The sequence below is a fragment of the Canis lupus genome, chromosome 14, assembly GCF_048164855.1.
Source record: "Canis lupus baileyi chromosome 14, mCanLup2.hap1, whole genome shotgun sequence".
Lineage (NCBI taxonomy): Eukaryota > Metazoa > Chordata > Mammalia > Carnivora > Canidae > Canis > Canis lupus.
In genome coordinates, this window is record NC_132851.1 from 32,638,437 (window position 1) to 32,656,521 (window position 18,085).

At 47.2% G+C, this 18,085-nt stretch overlaps 1 protein-coding gene across 9 annotated transcripts in view; it reads right to left on the reverse strand.

The window, feature by feature from the left end:
* The window catches only part of ZFAT (zinc finger and AT-hook domain containing), a 193,841-nt gene that overhangs the window by 70,873 nt on the left and 104,883 nt on the right, over positions 1–18,085 (reverse strand). For 8 of the 9 annotated variants that reach the window (XM_072774597.1, XM_072774595.1, XM_072774600.1 and 5 more), the window contains one exon: positions 4,037–4,125. The exons of the other annotated variant lie outside the window; for it this stretch is intronic. In XM_072774597.1, the coding sequence (XP_072630698.1) occupies positions 4,037–4,125 (89 nt within the window). The remainder of the gene's footprint in view (positions 1–4,036; positions 4,126–18,085) is intronic. 9 annotated transcript variants of the gene reach the window in all.

Below are 18,085 nucleotides of genomic sequence, written 5' to 3' on the forward strand. Positions count from 1 at the left end.
GGACATTTTGGAAAAGGCAAAACTATGGAGACGGCAGAAGGATGAGTGGTTGCCAGGGGAGTAGGGAGAGGGAGGGATGAACAGGTGGAGCACAGAGGATTTTCAAGGCAGGGAGATGGCTCTGCTGGAGAACCAGAGCAGTGGATACGTGTCAGGATACATCTGTCAAAACCCACAGAATGTAGAGCACCAACATGGAGGCCTGATGCAGAACCAGGGCCTTGGGCGAGTATGACGTACCAGCATAGGCTCGATTGTGACAGATGTACCACTCTGGTGGGGATGTTGACAATGGGGGAGGGTGTGGGTGGGAAACAGGGCCAGACAGTCTACGGGAACTGTCTGTACTTCCAATTTCACTGTGAACTGAAAACTACTTTAAATATACTTGATTAATTTAAAAAAGGGGCGGGGGGGAAAGACTGGTAAAATCCAACTAAGGCCCACAGTTTAGTTAATACCAAAGCCAATTTCCTAGTTTTGATAACAACACTATGGTTAAAGATGATGCTATTATGAAGGGAAGATGGGGGAACAGCACCTGGAAATCCGACGGACTACATACGAGTTTAGAATTATTTTAAAATAGGGGCACCTGTGTGGCCAGTGCTTAAGCATCTATCTGCCTTTGGCTCAGGGCGTGATCCCAGGGTCCTGGGATGAGTCCTGCATTGGGTTCCCCACAGGGAGCCTGCTTCTCCCATTGCCTATGTCACTTCCTTTTTCTCTGTGTCTCTCATGAATAATTAAATAAAATCTGTAAGAAAAAAAGAATTATGTTAGAATAAAGATGTTGCAAGTGAAATAAAGCCACCATTGATTAATGTGTAGGGGGACTACCACTGAGTCACCCAGCCCCATAATTGAGAACAGTTCTATCAACAGAGTTGTGGGGTCACAGGAGCCCAACAGAGAGAGAAAACTGTAAGGTGAGTGAGTCCCTCCTGCAATCACACTGCCTCACTGAGCAGCGTGTGGGATTATTTATTTGAGAGAAAGCAAAGAGCTGAACAGCCAGGGGGAGGGAACAAGCCCATTTGGTGGGGAGATCCCTGGCTCAGCGGCAGCTCTTCTGGTGCATCTTCTCTGGCACTTGCTCAAGATTGATAGCGTTGTTTCCGCCCTCGGGAATGCATTTTAATTACGGCTGCAAGAGGCACATATAACACCTTCACTGCTTGTGAATTCTCAGTGGTTTGATGGGCTTCACCCCATGCTTTATAGTCCTTTCAATTTTAGGATGACTTGAAAATGTTTTTGGCATGACGATGTCCATCGCAGAGTCACTTGTAACAGCAAAACCCACAAAGGACCAAACTGTCCAATTATGAGGGAATGGGTAATTAAACTATGATACTCATCCTAAAGCAGCCATTAGAATTAGTTTTACAGTAAGTATATTTTCATGAAATGGGAAAAATGCCCAGAGAGTGATGATTTAAAAAAGGGGGGGGGGGCGATATTTATAATGTTCAAATCAGGCAGGCTCTCCAGCCCTGCCTTTGACTGGGAGGTTATTCTAACTCAAAAGTGAAGTATTCTTGGCAAACCATCTGGCCACTCATTTAAGCTACATTCTTTAATAGGAGCTTTATCGGTGGTAAAGCTGATGTTTTAATCTCCACCCAAAAATGCTCATTTACAGTATGACCTCAATTAGGCCTAAAAAAATAACATACCCAAAAATTCTGCAGACAAAGGGAATGAAAAGCACTTTTCAAATCTTACATGGTAAACACATATTAATTTTATCTTTAAAATAAATATATAAATAACAACATGTAATTTTAAAAGGCAATACAAGAGTTTGCCCTTATTACAGTGTTTCCTGACACAAATTATATATTGCAAATTATGTATCCACATCTAGAAAAGCAAACTGGTTTCCTCTTGCAGGCCAACTGCAGTAGTTAGTAGTGTCTGTGTGAAGATTTTGATGCTTTGTGTAGGATTAGTGAAACAGGAGAGGCTTGGTTTCTTAGGAATGTTCGCCATTGGTATGCAGAGGGAGCCTGGAAGCATGCAGACTATGGATTTTCAGGTTTTGGTGAGAATTTTCTACCACGGAGTAGATGTGAAAGGAAGAAAACAGAGTGGGGGAATGCAGTGGGTGGAATAATGTCCCTGCAAAACACGACTTGAGATCTAGAAGCTCATGTGGCAAAAAGAAGTTACGACTACAAGTGGAACTGAGGTTGTTCATCAACCGACCTTGAGGTAAGGACGTTCTCCTGGGGCATCCAATGGGCTCACAGGTGAAATCACCAGGGTCCTCCCAGGTGAAAGATGGAAGGGAAGCAGAGGGGAGAGAGGTGGGATGGTACGTTGCTGGCTTGGAGGATGGAAGACTGAGGCCAAAAGCCAAGGAATGTCGGTGGCCTCCAGAACCCAGAAAAGGCCAAGGATGCATTTTCTCCCAGAGCCTCCAGAAGGAATACAGCCCTGCCATCACCTTGCCTTTAGATCAGTGAGACCCGTGCTGGAATGCTCTACTATTCAATAGCTTGTGTAGTTTCAAGCTATAAGTTGGAGATAGCAGAGCAGTAAACAGAAAACTGACAGAGCTGTGTGATGGCAGGAAATGGTTGAGAGCTACATGCGAAGGTGACAGCCCCAAATCCACTTCCTATGCACACAAGCCAAAGATTCCACAGATCTGAGCCGGAGAACAATGAGGATTTCGGGGCAGAGAGACTGTTCGGGTATGGCTGGGGAAGGAAGACGTCCTGTGCTGACAACCCAGGATGAAAAGTGTAGCTCCAATTCTGGGATGGGAGGACAATAAAGAACCCGGCCAGGTCCTACTTGCCCATCTATGAAGTGAGAGCTGCCTCGGCTTTCTGTTCTCTTAGCACCTACTGTGCTAGTCTACGGAAACCTAGGGTCCCCCAAAGGAGCACATCTGTGGCTGCGAAATGCAAGATAAAGCTCTTCATTTTGATCACGTACAAAGTCTGTGTGGCACTCAAGAAGCTCCCTGCTAAGACACTGTCACTGCCATGAGGTGACAGGCCAGTCCTGCCTAAGAAACCTCAGAAGAGCTTGCTGATGGGAGAGTCCTCATCCCCTCCAAAGTGGTGACAGCACAGGTTGGTCAGCATGGTAACAGGTCCAGCCAGGAAGCCTACTAGGGGACTGGGTACCTAACTCTGAGGTTCGGGTCCATGTGTCAGATACAGATGACAGTGTCCACCGTGGGGGAGGGGAGCACTGACAGGAGTGAAGTTCCTGGCACAGTACAGACATACGGCAGGTGATCAATAACTTCCAACCATGAGTGTGGTGCCCCACAGCCCCTCCCACATTCTATGTTCTCCAGGATTCAGCAGTGGACACAATTTCAACAAACACTCTAGAGCATCATGCCTTCCGTTTTCCTGTGTGGATGCAGCAGCAGCAGCAGCAGCAATCTGAAGGACTGAGTTGCCAGCACCAGGCAGGCATTTTTATCAAACAAATTCACAGGACCACGCACAGGTCTTACTGTCGAAGACCGCAGCAGAAGCGGCCACCAGGTGCATATTTAGCATCTAAATTCGGGGGATCTCAGTTACAGCTATGACACGAATACAGACAGCCACCATCTCCCGGGCCCCTGCAATGTGCCGGGCACTGCCAAGGACGCCCCATAACCACCACCTCCAGCTCTCCAGCTGGGCGTCATGCCTCTTGTACCAGGGAACTGACCCGAGGCAGTCCGGGACCCAAAGGCCCACCCCCTCATCCTCAGTGCTCACATCCTCTCCTCTAAATCCCTCCAGGTTTTAAGAGTAAGAGCAGGCCTTTTCTCTAGCCTGCACGCTCTTACATGTGCCCCCCCTGCACCTGGTTTCCAAATCACAGAGAAGCTGTGCATGCTACTTCTGGAAGGAGAGAGCACGCCATGAAGTGAGTTATACCTTGGACTCCATGCAGCCTACCTAAGGGGATCCGGGAGTGAGGGGAACACCCCCCCCCCCCCAAATAAGACACCTTCATTTGGACAAGCAAGATTCTTCCACCGCAAACCTGCACACCACGTGCCGAGCCCTCTCACCTTGAAGGAGGCGTGCTGCTCCATGTGCCGCAGCAGCTGGGGCTTCTGGGCCGCTGTGTAGTCACACACCGTGCACTTAAACTGCTTCCCTGGAAAGAAGGGAGGAGAAGGTGAGTGTCACATGAGGCTAATGGCTCCTATGTGTGAATGAAGTGCCAGGCACAGAGCCAGGTGTGCAATGATGCCGGATGGGAGTGCACAGCCCCTGGGGGAGCAGCCTATACACGCAGACACCTGTTGACTACAGGTGGCAGCAGAAGGGGGGCTTGCAGTAGAGGGAGAAGAACAACCAGCTCTGCCTGGGAAGCCCCAGGAGCAGCGATGCTGGAGCAGGTGCCTACAGAGAGTCAGGGTGTGTCCAGCTGCCTGGAGGAAAGAGAACATGTGGGGAGCACAGAGGTGTGGATCCCAGTGCTCAGGAGATGGGAGCTGGGTCTTCCTTCCAGGACCCCAAGCATGTGGTCTCAGGGAGGGACAAGCACTGGCCCTGGAGCAGCTGCCAGGGCATCAAGGGCAACCAAGAGTGTTGCGCTGTCCCGAGAGCCAGGAGAAGGCAAAATGCCACTCAGCAAGGCAGCAAGATCTGTGCTGGGACCGCCTAACCCAGGCAGGAGCGTGCAAGGCCGACGTGAGGGGATGTGAGAACAGAGCTACATAGAAATGGAACACACTGCTCTTTTAAGAGGATTCACGTGTTAGTGACATGTGAACATTCGTTGATGGGATGAACGGGCCCACGATGTATTTGTTAAAACAAATTAATGGACATACGGGCATGCTACATTTTTCACTCCCTGGTTAGCACAAGTGAAATCATGACATGCAATAGCACAAATATCGATCAAATATAAATCTGCCCGACTTCTGCTAGCTGTCGACTGTTCACCAAGCAGTTTCTAAGGGGTGCGAGCCTCTCGGGGAAACAGGGGCACAGCCACTGCACGTGGCACCACAGAAAACACTGGCTCCTCCCAGGGGCTTGGTACATCCTGCCTTCTCGGGCTGGGTGAGAGCCGTCTCCCTCTGCAGCCTGCAGCCTCCCTCCCTGTATCCTCTCAAACCTGATGAAAACTGGCTGATGGCACCTGTCACCAGAAACCTGCTCTCACCAAGGAAACCAGTGAGCTCCATGAGGCCCAGCTGATGGTGGATCTCTGTCGGCATTCTTCTGGACGATGCTGCATACGGCTCTGCTAATAGGCCGGTATCTAGTGTCCGTGAGGCATCCTCTCCCATCCATTTCTTCCATACGCCGGCATTCCACAATGCTCTGCTCATAGTCCCATCTTCTCCTTCTAGATGCATCCTTGCATAGAACCTTCCCCTGGGGATTTCTGTAAACCTTTAATGCCAAAATCTATACCTTCCACTCTTACTTCTTCCTTCTTCTACATCCGCTACCATTCCCTGATCTTGAGATCTGAGTATCCAACCATCTGCTTGGCCTCTGATCCAAATGTGCTGACCTGGACTTACTGTCTTTCCCATCAAATGGGTCCCAGCTCCAGCCTTCCCAGTTCTTTACCCACCCAATCATGAAGTCAGAGACTTGACAGCCTCCTCAGCATCTCCATGACTCCAACTGTACTCATCTCAGATTCTCAGCACCTGATTTCACCTCCTAAATATTTCTCTATTTCTCTGTTTCAACATCTCCCCACTGGTTTAGGCCCTCCTGACTTCTTTCCTGGATAAGGATGAAAGCCTGTAAACTGACTTCCTTGACTTCAGGTAACCCTCCCATCCATCTGCCATCCATCCATCCACTAACCAGCCATCCACTCACCTACCCACCCTCTCTCTTTCCTTCCCTCGGTCCATCATCCATCATCCATCCATGTGGATGCCCCAGCCTCCATCCAGATGATCTGACACATAAACTCTCCCACAGCCCTTCCTGCACACCCACCAAGGACTCCAACCACAGAACAGAGATGAAGTTCCAGACCATGGAACAGAAAGCCCTACAGAACCAAACCAACTCCCCCCCCCCCCCCACCTGACCCTTCTTCTCTGACTTCTGGTTTGCCTTCCCCTCTGTATGTGAGGCTCTGTGACACAAAAATCTTCAGTTCTGGCCTTTGCCAAGCCTTTGCTAATACTTTCCAGACCTGGGGCGCAATGCCTCTCAGCATTTGGCCATTCTTCACCGTAACTCACAATTCAAGCTGAATGACATCTCTGACAACTGGGCTAGGAGTCAGCCCCTGTCATGCTCCCAGAGACCCTCTCCATGTGCTCTGTCCATGCCCACCTGTGCAGCATTGCCACCTGTCCACAAGCCTGGGGCTGCCCTGGCTGCCCACAAGGACTGTGTCTTATTCAGCCTCGCACCCCCAGCGCCTGAGTGCAGGGCGCACACTGGACACATTCTATACATTTTACTAAACTGAACTGGGCAAAGAACAGAAAGGAAATTCTATATGTCATTTTTTAAAGATTTTATTTATTTATTTGACAGAGCGAGCAGGGGCAGAGGGAGAGGGAGAAGCAGGCTCCCTGCTGAGCAGAGAGCCTGACGTGGGGCTCTGGAATCACAACCTGAGCTGAAGGCAAATGCTTCACCAACTGAGACACCCAGGCACTCCTAAAATTCTGTGTATCTTACATGAATAACACTTTCAATAGTAATAGCAAAAGAGAAATAATAGTATAAATACATTAATACAAAGACACTATCATTCTAGATGAACAAACCCCAAATTCTAGATTCTACTAATCTTGCAAGTCCTAAGTATGGGGAAAACTTTTTCATATGTAAGACAGACATGTCATAATTAGAGACATTATTCATATTTCTTGCCCCCTGGACACTTGTTCTTAAATATAGTGTCATCTTTTTTCAAACACAGGGCTGCACATTGCTACACATCTTGGATATAACCTCAGCCACCCATACTTCTCCACTGATTTCTGACGCACATAAATGCATCATCATTGTGCCAGGCAGCCTGAGCAAAATGGTGCTGGGTTCTGCACCACCAGAGTAGGGGGAAGAAAGCTGATAGAGCCATCCCCCAAAATGATACGTATTTTCACTCATTACCAATAGACATTGCTCAGCCAGTAAAAGATTAAGTGCTAAATAAGGTACTCTGAAATGAATAAATGGAATCACGGTTGAGATCAAGAGTCAGCCTTTTATGGACATACTCCCAGGGTTCTGTGAGAGACAGGGAAAGAACATACCTCCTAAAAGCCACCCCTAAAGAAGCCTCAAAGTCCGGGCAATAAATATTATAAATGTTTCAGCAACCACGGACAGCCTCTATCAAACAGGCCTAGGAGAGCACTTGATGCAATCTTTTGCTGCCTAATTAAAATAATGCAATGGAGATCCATGACTAATCACAGAAGAGCAATGCTTTGAGACTATCCGTTGTGTTCTATCAAGACACTCCTGAGAACTAAGCGGGAAACGTAGTATTTACCCGAGGCTAGAGTGGCCTCAAAGGGCTGGCCAATGTATATCAGTGTCTGTATCTGGATCACACAGCCCAGGAAAAGAAAAAAAAAAAAAAAAAAAAGGTGACTTTTGTAAAAAAAGTTCATCCACTTTTCACATAACATATCTGGCTAGCTCTATCCCCCAAGCTACTGTCCAGCAGCCATGCTACAACTTGATGCCTATGACCTCGGCCAAGCACCCCAAAGCCTGGAGAGACAGACAGTGCTCACCCCTCTTACGGATGAGGACCTAGGATTAAGAATCTGAGCAACTGGGGATCCCTGGGTGGCTCAGTGGTTTGGCACCTGCCTGTGGTCCAGGGCGCGATCCTGGAGTCCCGGGATCGAGTCCCATGTCAGGCTCCCAGCATGGAGCCTGCTTCTCCCTCCTCCTGTGTCTCTGCCTCTCTCTCTATCTATCTATCTCTCTATGTCTATCATAAATAAATAAATAAAATCTTAAAAAAAAAAAAAAAAAAGAATCTGAGCAACTCCCAGGTTATGGTCAGTGGCAGAGCCTGGATTTGGACCCCAAAGTTCCCATTCAGAGCCATGTAACCATCCTTTCACTAGTAAGGGTATGACACAAATTCCCCAAGAGAACAAAAAATTTATAACAGCAATGGACATATCTGTACCATAAAGGCCACTGCACAAGAGGGTGGCCCATTAGAAAGGGGTACCGAAGAAGGGCCACTGGAAGAAGTATGTTCCTTCTAGTTCTGTCCAGTTCGCCCTGGGTGACACTGGGCTCTTTCTTCTCTGCAACTTGGTGGCTTTATTAAAAGCGTGGGGAGGTAACCCCTGTGTGATCCAAGGAAGGACTCAGACAGTGAGCAGCAAACACCTGAGAAGTAGCCCCTATGAGATGATGCTGGAGGGTCCATGCAGGTGACACACCATGGCCACTCAGGACAGCTGCGGCAGTGCCCCTCTAGTCCCATCCCATTGACCTCCCTGGCGTTCTCAGGGACAATTCAGGGATGGGTCTAATTAAGCCAACCTATATATAATATACCTTAACCAGAAAAAATAATAACAGAGCAGGGGAAAGTGATAAAGTGCAAGAGTCTATAGAAGGCCTTCCTCATCTTGCCCCCTGCAACTGCTCTGGCCTTCTCTCTACCCCAGCAAACTATGAACCTCTGCAAGGGCTAACAGGACCCCCTATGATGGGCTCCCTGCTACTCCTCTAAGCTCACAAGCAACCTCCTCTGCCCACCCCCCACATACTCCACTCTGAGAACACAGCACACCCCTGCCACCCCCAGACTTCTGTACCTGCCATTCCCAGGGCCTGGGACGCCCTTCCCAGATCCCACCACCATCCCACTTATAGCTAGTCACCTTTATGGATTCGTTTTTGGAATTCCTCATCTCATAACATTTTCGTGTTGAACGTGAATTGTCTCATATTCCTATTTTCATTTTCCTATTACATGGGTCTCAACATTTGAGATAGTGTCATACCTCAACTGTACTGTATCATATATTGTATTGATTTATCCTGTTTATCATTTAGCTTCATGACAGCAGGAGCTTTCTGGTTTTGTTCTACTATTCTTATATCATCTACTATTGTATCTGAGTGGCCCATCGATTCATCTCCAGCTGGTCAGTCTGGCACCTTCGCTGAGTTGTGGGTACTCTGGAGGTGGGATGGTACACTTCTCATTCTGTGTCCCTGTGTGTAGTGGTGAGCACTCACTGGTTGCAGGGCTAGTGGTGAGTTACAGGAGATGCCACAACAGGGTGTCAACTGAGCCACACTCCCTCTCTCCCCACAACAGGCACCAGGAAATGAAATGGAACAAAAACAGGCCTCTGTGAGGACGTGAGAGCCAAACTAAGAAAGGAGGATGAGGATCACCAAGCCTGAAGAGGAGGTGAAGACTCTGGGAGGAGTAACCAAACACACAAAGCCCTGGAGTCTCTAGAAGCTCCCCAGGTACCATGATAACAAAGGCCCCTTTCCTGCTTCACCGCCCTCAAATGAGTTTCTATCAAGTGCAACAAAAGAGTCTCAACAAACATAGCTATTGAATGAACCAGTGAGTGCATGAGTATAAAACACCAAGACCCCAGAAAGCAAACACATAAAAACAAGATGTGAACAATTCATCAACAGAGGATTAATTAAATTCATCAAAAGAAGTCCACTGATAGAAAACACTTACATACAGCACTATGAACCAGGAAACAATATAAATGTTGATGCAAATTAACTCAGTCCATCCATTTAATTCTCAAATTTACCTGTTCAGTTGTGAGTTATCAAATAACTAAAAATCATAGTAACACGGTAAGATCTCACACATCTTAAATCAAGACACTGACCATTTCTAATAATGTGAAAGAGCTAAGCCAGAACACTTTCATATTTCTGGCACAATTTTCTGAAAGCAGCAAGTTGGCAGTGTAGCCCATGATTAAAACCACCAAGACAAAATAGCCACCTGGCTCCCAGAAATGTGTCCTTATGGAATTAATTCACAGGAAGGAGTAGTTCATACTCAAGAAAGGGCTCCTTGCAAGTAAGTCTTAATGAAGAGAAAACAGAAAATAATACACCGTCTGAAAATAAGTTATGGTTATGCAGCACATGGGCCCCCTACCACCATCATGGGACATTACACAACCTCTAAATGTAATATTCAAGGACTCTACAGCAATGAACAATAATTACGATAATTAATTTTAAGGCTATGAGGATGATATCTACTTTAACTACAACTATGTAATCTTTTCACATGAACATGAATGATGATTGAAAAAGTTTTTTAAAAAAAAAAAAAAAAGAAAAAGTTTTTTTTGTTTAAAGGAGGTTCCATGCCTAGCATGGAGCCCAACATGGGGCTTGAACTTATGACCCTGAGATCAAGACCTAAGCTGAGATCAAGAGTCAGACACTTAATAGACTGAGCCATTCAGATGCCCCAAAAAAGAATTTTTAAAAGAGTAATTTATGTTTGGTAACAGAATTGTGGTCACTCTCACAGGAAGGTATTATTAGATCTTTGTGACTGCTGTTTTAAGGGGAAACAGAAAATGCTGTTTTCTGGGCAAAAGAACAAGATTTTGGATAAATTAGCATCCCATCACTGAAAGGCTGGGATGTCTCAGCCCACCTCCTAGGAAATACAATTAACAAGACAGATCTTTCAACATGAAACCATAAGATGGTATCAGTGGTTCCTGAACTGAACTTTGAGATAATTCATTGTCTTTTAAAGTGAACCCCAGCCTTGCCTGGCTATACGCTGACTTACGGCACTCCTTCTGACCAGGCATCTTTGCCGTCTTCTTCACGAAGAGAAGACAGTGGCCTAATTTGGTGAAGAATCTCCGAGGGAGTCATTTCTTGTCTTCAGAGGCACAATCTAACTTTGGCAAACAGTCAAAAGTCATTCTGAGCCCAGTCCTATCAGCGAGGAGGAGAAAGAAAGCAGAACCATACCACCTTCTGCAGAAACACTCTTGAGGAAAGCACTCCCAGCTGACTACAAAAACACTGCCAAAAACAGTGAAGGCGGCAAACTGCAGGAAATAATGTCTTCCCTGCTACAATCCACAGAATTTGGAGCCTCAGTTAGGTAGGATATTCTTCTTACCTGACCCAGAGGCCTAGATGTTAAAGGTCAAAATCATAACAACCCAGATGAACCTCACAAATAATGTTAAAGGGAAGAAGGCAGACACAAAAGAGCACATATCCTATCAGTTTAGGTGAAGTTCAGACAGGCAAGATCAGGTTACAGTGTTCCAATTCCAGGCAGCTGCTACTTTGAGGAGGGAAGGGGATGGCTGGTAGGAGGGTAAGGCTGACTCCAGAGGGGCTAGTGATGTCCTGTGTCTTACCCTGGGATGAGGGGATGCAGGTGAGATGCCTTTGTGACAATCCAGTTGGCTGTACCCTTACCAAGTACACGCTTTTTTTGCATGTGTATAATGCTTGAATTTTAAAAAGGTAAGGGGATAAAAGACCCCACCACAAGAACAAAACAGGCTACCTTCCCCAAAAGGGGCTCAGAAACTCGTGCCCAATAGTTCAAGAAAGAAAACGTGTTCAAAGGCATCATTGTCTGCGGAGTACTTGGCTGCTGGTGCAGGGGGTAAGGAAAAAGATACCATTGGCACTATTTGCCCCGACTCTCAGTTCTGCATCTTTCTGAGAGCCGAGCTGGCTGGAGATTTTCCACTGCAGACACTGTGGCCCATTCTGGACACAGTGTTTCACCACCAGCTCCTAGTTCCCTCAAAAGGTGTGATCTGTTTTAGTATATGTGCTGCCGAAGCAAGCACAAAAGGTGTGATCTGATACAAGTCCTCTTCGAAGATGGAAGGGAGTGGGTGGAAAGGTCACCTCCACTCCTTCTGTTCATCCCTCTGCATTCCACTTTCCCTTGGCAGCAGTCTTTCTCTGGTAATGTGAGCTCCTCGGCCAGCATTCCACGGCTGACTTGCTGATGGAATGAAGCTCACCTCTGACCTGTGAAACACTGGCTGGACCTAGTGCCAGGACATTGCCTGAAATCAAGCAGCACCAGACAGCAGAGGAGAGTGCTGGGTCTGGTGTCCAGGAATCCTGAGATGTGCCCTTTACCCAGCCTGTCATGTTAGGATAGAGGGCACAGGATTTGGAGGGCAAAACAGAAATCCTTGTTACTCTGCCTTGAATTAGGTGAAGACAGGTACCCCCAACCCCGAGGGATGTGGGACTGCCCTCCCTGTTGGGTTTCCTTCTGTGGAGGACAAGATGAATGTGCAAGAGGGAGGGCCAGAGAGCCAGTGGGGCACCAACCTCGCTGCACACTCTGCCCCAGGAGGAGGCTATCCCATGTAGAGGGGAGCAGCACTTATCCCACACCTGCAGGCAGCTATTGGTGGTGGTGGGGGGGGGTTCCCTCCAGGATATATGTAGCCCCCAGCCTGGTGACCAGCACTTAGAAAACACACAGTACCCTGGTGAGGATGTGGAGAAAAGGGGACTCCAGGGCTCTGTTGGTGGGAATGTAAAATGGTTCAACCACCATGCAAAACAATATGGAGCTTCCCCCCAAAATTAAAAATAGATCTCCCATACCATCTACTATTTACTATCTAGCAATTCCACTACTGGGTATATAACATGCAAAGGAACAGGATTCCAAACAGCTATCTGTACCCCCATGTTCACAATAGTCAAGACACAGAAATGAGACAAATGCTATCAATGGATGAATGGATAGTAAAGAAGTGGTAAACAATGGAATATTATTCAGCTATGAGAAAGGAGAATATCTTGCCATTTGCAACAACATGAATGGACCTCGATGCCATTGCGCTAAGTGAGGTAAGTCAGATAAAGGCAAGCACTGTCTCCTCTGTGGAATGTAAAAATGTCAAACTTGGGGGAAAAAAAAAAAACAAAAACAGAGTAAAATGGTGGCTACCAGGGGATGAAGAGAGAAAAACTGATGTTGTCGCAGGGCTCAAGTTTGCAACATAGTAAATAAGCCATAGGGAACTAATGCACAATATAATGAATATACACAACAATATTGCATTATAATGCAGATGTGATAAATACAGTGTTACTATAATGGCAACATATGATAATATAAATATAAACATGTAACTAACACATTGTACACCTTAAATTTATACAATATTATATGTCAAATATATTAAATTAAAAAATACTTGATCATAACAAGAGAGTTTGTAACTAAGTGCTGTGATGGATGTTAACTAAACGTATTATGGTGATCACTTCATAATATATACACTATACCAAAACTATGCTGTACACCTTCAATTACATCTCAAAAAACTAAAAAAAAAGAAAAAAAGAAAATGCATAGCACCTGTCAGCTTCCTTTGTGTCTTACTACACCCTCATCTCCTCGATGAGCTTCCCTGAGGACGGTTCCAGCTGCTTGGTTACTTTAAATAGAGCTCTATATAAAACTAGGGAGAGGTGGAATGGTAGAAAAATCTCAAACCATCCTGTGAAAATAAGACCATGCCCTTTGTCTTCTGGCATTTGGAGTCCATCAGCACACAAAGAAAGACAGCGATGGACAATTTCTTCTAATTTAAGGCACCTTGTTTAAAAACCTGTTAAATGAAATCACTCCTGCCAAATCAAATTTTATGTGTACCTCAAACTTGAAAGGGCATTAAAATACTTAAAGAAATTTGCATAAATCAGAACTATTACTAGTGAGAATATCTAGAGGCATGAGGGTGAAAAGATCCTATCAGGATTGTTGATCCAGTCTTACTGCAAACGGTGATATTTTGCATAAGTAAATTTATCAGAACACTGACTTTACCTTTTTCAACACTGATACTCTTTAAATACTAACTCTTGCACTGTGCCTTCCTAATGAGAGAATATCTGAGAGAAGAGAAGTGGATCTTTCCTAAATGACACAGATGATGAAGCACTACAAATACGCTGTGTCCACCCTGTGTTGACAGTATGACAACACTGACCACTAGGAGAAGAGGCACATCCACCTGACACTTAGAATGAACTGACACACTTAATATGAACCCAAGTAATAATCTTCCCACAACCCCGCTGCAGTCGGTAGTGCCCTCCCCCAAAGATAGCCAGGTCCCAATCCCCAGAGCCTATTACCTACTATGCCAAAAGGCATTTTGCAGATGTGACCAGGTTAAGGCTCTTGAGCTAGATCACCTTCTATTATCCAGATCGGCTCAATGAAATTGTAAAGGTCTTTATGGGAGACAGAGGGTCAGGGTCACAGAGGAGATGTAATCATGGAAGCAGAGGGACAGCCAGGTTGGAAGGACTTTGCTGCTGCCTCTGAACATAGAGGCAAAGGAGACGGGCAGATACTAGAAACAAGGAAGGCTAGACACAGAGTCTTCCCTAGAGCCTCCAGAAAGAATGCAGCCCTGCTGACAACCTGATTTCAGATTTCTGAGCCCCACGGCTGTCGCACTGTAAGTCTGTTGTTGATTCGAGCCACTACATGTATGGTCGTTTGTTACAGTGGCCACAGGAAATGAACGGGGCTCACGAAGCACGGGTTCAAGGTCGTACGGGCTGCAAGTAGCTCCAAGCTGGTCTGCCCTACCGCCGCCCCACATAGCCTGGCACACCGGGGTGTGCTGCCTAAGGTAAGAAAAGCTCCCCACAAAGCGTAACACGTGCTGCAGCCGGCAGTGTGCAGAGCATCATCTCCACAGCTCTAGCATCTGCAGGACTTTGTACAATGGCAAATCAGGACAGAAATAGCTACGGCAATAAAAATACGGTTGAAGGCTTCAGCCTCTGTGCTTTAACGGCAGAACTCCAGGCAAGTGCAGACTTAAGAGACGGATGGTTCTCTGTAATTAGATATCGGTTTCGAGACAAGGAGGAAGACATCGGCATCCCGGCATGGGAAGAAAGAGAAGGCGGCCCAGAGCCAGAGAAAAGGATGGGAGAGGGCAGGGCACCACAACTGGCTTGAGGTCAGAGACGCTGGGCCTGATATCTGCAATCTGTCGCTGAGACCCCTCTACCCTACTGAGGTTTTAGGTCCGCAAGCCTTATTCAACACACAAATCTGTGTAGTAGTCTAAGGGGACTGTTCAGAAAGCCATATGGTTCCTTTTATTCTACGGGCTGTTACTTCTCCGGTGTATAAAACCTGAGAAGACCTTCAGGTGGACACAGCCAGGAGGCACATGCAGAAGGGCACTGACGTCGGCCTGCACGCTGCTGCCCATCACCCAGACACCGGCCGGCAAGGGTAAGCCATGGAAGCCCACTGTGTCCATGCCCACCCCATCCCTTCACCTTGAGCGCCAGGGTGAGAGGGACAAGGATCCTGTGCAGAGGCCAGGCTCACTGAAGCCTTGTATATGAACTTGGAAGGCCAGCTGGCTGCTCAGATACAAATTTTCCATTTATTAACTTCCTGGCTCTAGAATGTGTGTTTCTAGAAGTAAAGAGACTACAGATTAAGTGGGGCTACTCTATCCTACAAGGACTCTGCTTGCAGAGTGGAAGAGGAGAAAAATAACTCCACACGTCCAGCTCCTAGAATATTTCCACGTGTCACTGTGGAACCTCTTATCACAAACTGAAGGAGTGGGGGCGGGGAGGGGATGGTGCTTCCTCCACTCAGAACTCAGCTCCACACTCGACGCTCGACTTGTCTAATTATGACACGCACAAGAGTGCTTGAAGCTTGGAGAATCCCTCTGTGTTACGTTTTACCAGAAAACATCTTAACTCAAGGGTATGAGGGCAGGTTGGATGGGGCAGGAGGGGACCCGAAGGAATTAGCACCGCTCCTCAGAGAGCTTTTTAGTTCCTGACTGGGGATTCTCGCTGGAATATGTCACAGCAAGGCACGGCGCCCCGTACCTGCCCCATCTGCTGGGGGTGGCGGGATCCCCGGAAAGCCTAGACCACACATGCGGAGGCCCTCTTTAAAGCCAAAAAGGGGAAAATGCGCTACAGCAGGATTTTTGCATGAAATTCTTTCATACCGCCGCCACACACCCCAAGGGTTTAATTGGGCCCTTTACAGATCAACATCTCTCTCTGGACATATTGAGTGGCAAACCTTTGAACTGAAACCTCTGCCCACTGTGACCTCTCCCTTCTAAGGCACAGTAATGAGCTCCTCTGGGAAACAAGATGAGCAAACAGGGACCCATCACTTCAAAGAAGCCCTGAAATGTGAAAAGTTGGATTCACAAGCAGGTAAAAGGGGAGGCTACTCAGTTCCTTTCACTTCATTGAGAGAAACCCAAGAAGATTCCTTTACTAGTAAGTGCTTCCATCGTATTTTACAACCTCCAACTCACAAGCATTTGATGTAACACAACTGAGGGATGAGGTGGGGAAAATAATTGGCACTTTTCAAGTGTTTCTACATCCCAACTACTGTCTGCAAGGCCCTTCACATTTTTTGTTTGTTTGTTTGTTTGTTTTGCTCATTCAACCAACGAACATTTATTGAGTACCTACTGTAAGCCAGTCATTGTTTTAAGTACCTGGGATACAAAACCAAGCAAATGTGGTAGGTCCAAAGTCCCTGCCTGGGGAGCTCACAGTCTTGTGGAAGACATGGAAAGTCACGAACAAAGAAATGATAATGCACAGAACACAGAAGTCTAAGGAGAAACAGTAAAAAAGATGGAAGAAAGCCTGAAGGTACTGGGGAGAAGTCCCATGGCAGACACAAACTACACAGGACGCTCGAGACAGAGAAGGCAGGAAGAGACACCTAAGGGACTCACGGGGTCTGGATGATGCAGAGGGCTGGTGGGCTGTAAGGGACTCGGTGGGAAGAGCATGGCAGCAGAAGGAAGGCAAATGCCCAAGAGGGCAGGGACCTGGCAGGTAGGAGAACAGGAAGGGGATGGAAGTGTCTAGAAAGAGGATGGTCAGGGGAGAGCAGAGGAGATGGGGGGCTGAGAGGGAGAATCAACCGGGCTGTGGCTTGGCCACTGTCCAGGAGCTGACTGCGGGGGTAAGACCAAAGACAGGGAGAGCGTCAGGTGGCCACAGCAAGAAAGGACGCATGAGGTGGACAAACACAACACCACGAGGGTGCCAGAAAGGGAAACTAAGGGAAAACACACAGAAGTTGCTAACAGGCCATTGGCAGGGTGTGAACGAGACAGTCGGGAATGACCTGAGGTTTCTGACCCAAGTGAACCACAAGGAGTGGCCAGTGACCAACACAGGTATGTCAGGGGTCATCCAACTGTGGTCCCCGGGCCAAATCCAGTCTGTTTCTGCACAGCTGGGAGTTCAGAATGGCTTTGACAGCTTTCAAGGTTTGTGGGAAGAAAACAAAACAAATCAAAAAGAAGAAGAATATATGGCAGGAACTATACATGGCACTCCAAGTCTAAAACCTTTACTGTGTTTGTTCCGAGTCTGGGGATCCCTGGCTGGCAGGAGACGCAGGTCAGGGGCAGATGAGGAGCTGAAGTGTCGCATAGGCTTAGATGCCTTCTAGATATGCAGGTGAAGATGCTGAGCGGGCAGTCAGAGCTGGAGACAGAAGCTGGGAAGCCTTCCACAGAAACAGTGTGCAAGCATGGGCAGGCCGGGGAGACGTCAGCCTAGGAGTGTGCAGGCTTTGAGGGCAGGAGGTCAGAGCTAAGGCAGCCCCAGAAGAAATAGCCAGAAGGGCAGGTGGGGCCCAGGTGAGCAGGAGGCACTTTCTGGTATTTGACCCTCCAGCCCAGAAGACACAGGGCTATCATGATCCCTGTTTTACTGAGAAGGAAACTGAGGCTCAGAAAAGTTACCTGACCAAGCACACCCTACAAGGCAGAGGCAAGCAAGACTCAAAAACTCAGGCCTCCGTCGTAGCTCTACCTACCCCACACAGCTTCTCCAGGGGACCAGCTGTGGAATCACTACTAATACAACAGATACACTAAAAACCAAGTCATCCCAGGCAGGTTTTAAAGCAATGTTTGCTTCCAAGTAAGGAGCTAATTCTATGCTTCCAGGCTAACAGCCTCATCGAGGCAACCAAGCCCTGAGTAGCAGCACTTTTCCCTGAGGAACTCGAGGACGTGTGATGTTGTCACATGGCTCACAGGGGCATCCCTGGGGCAGGAGAGAGTGTC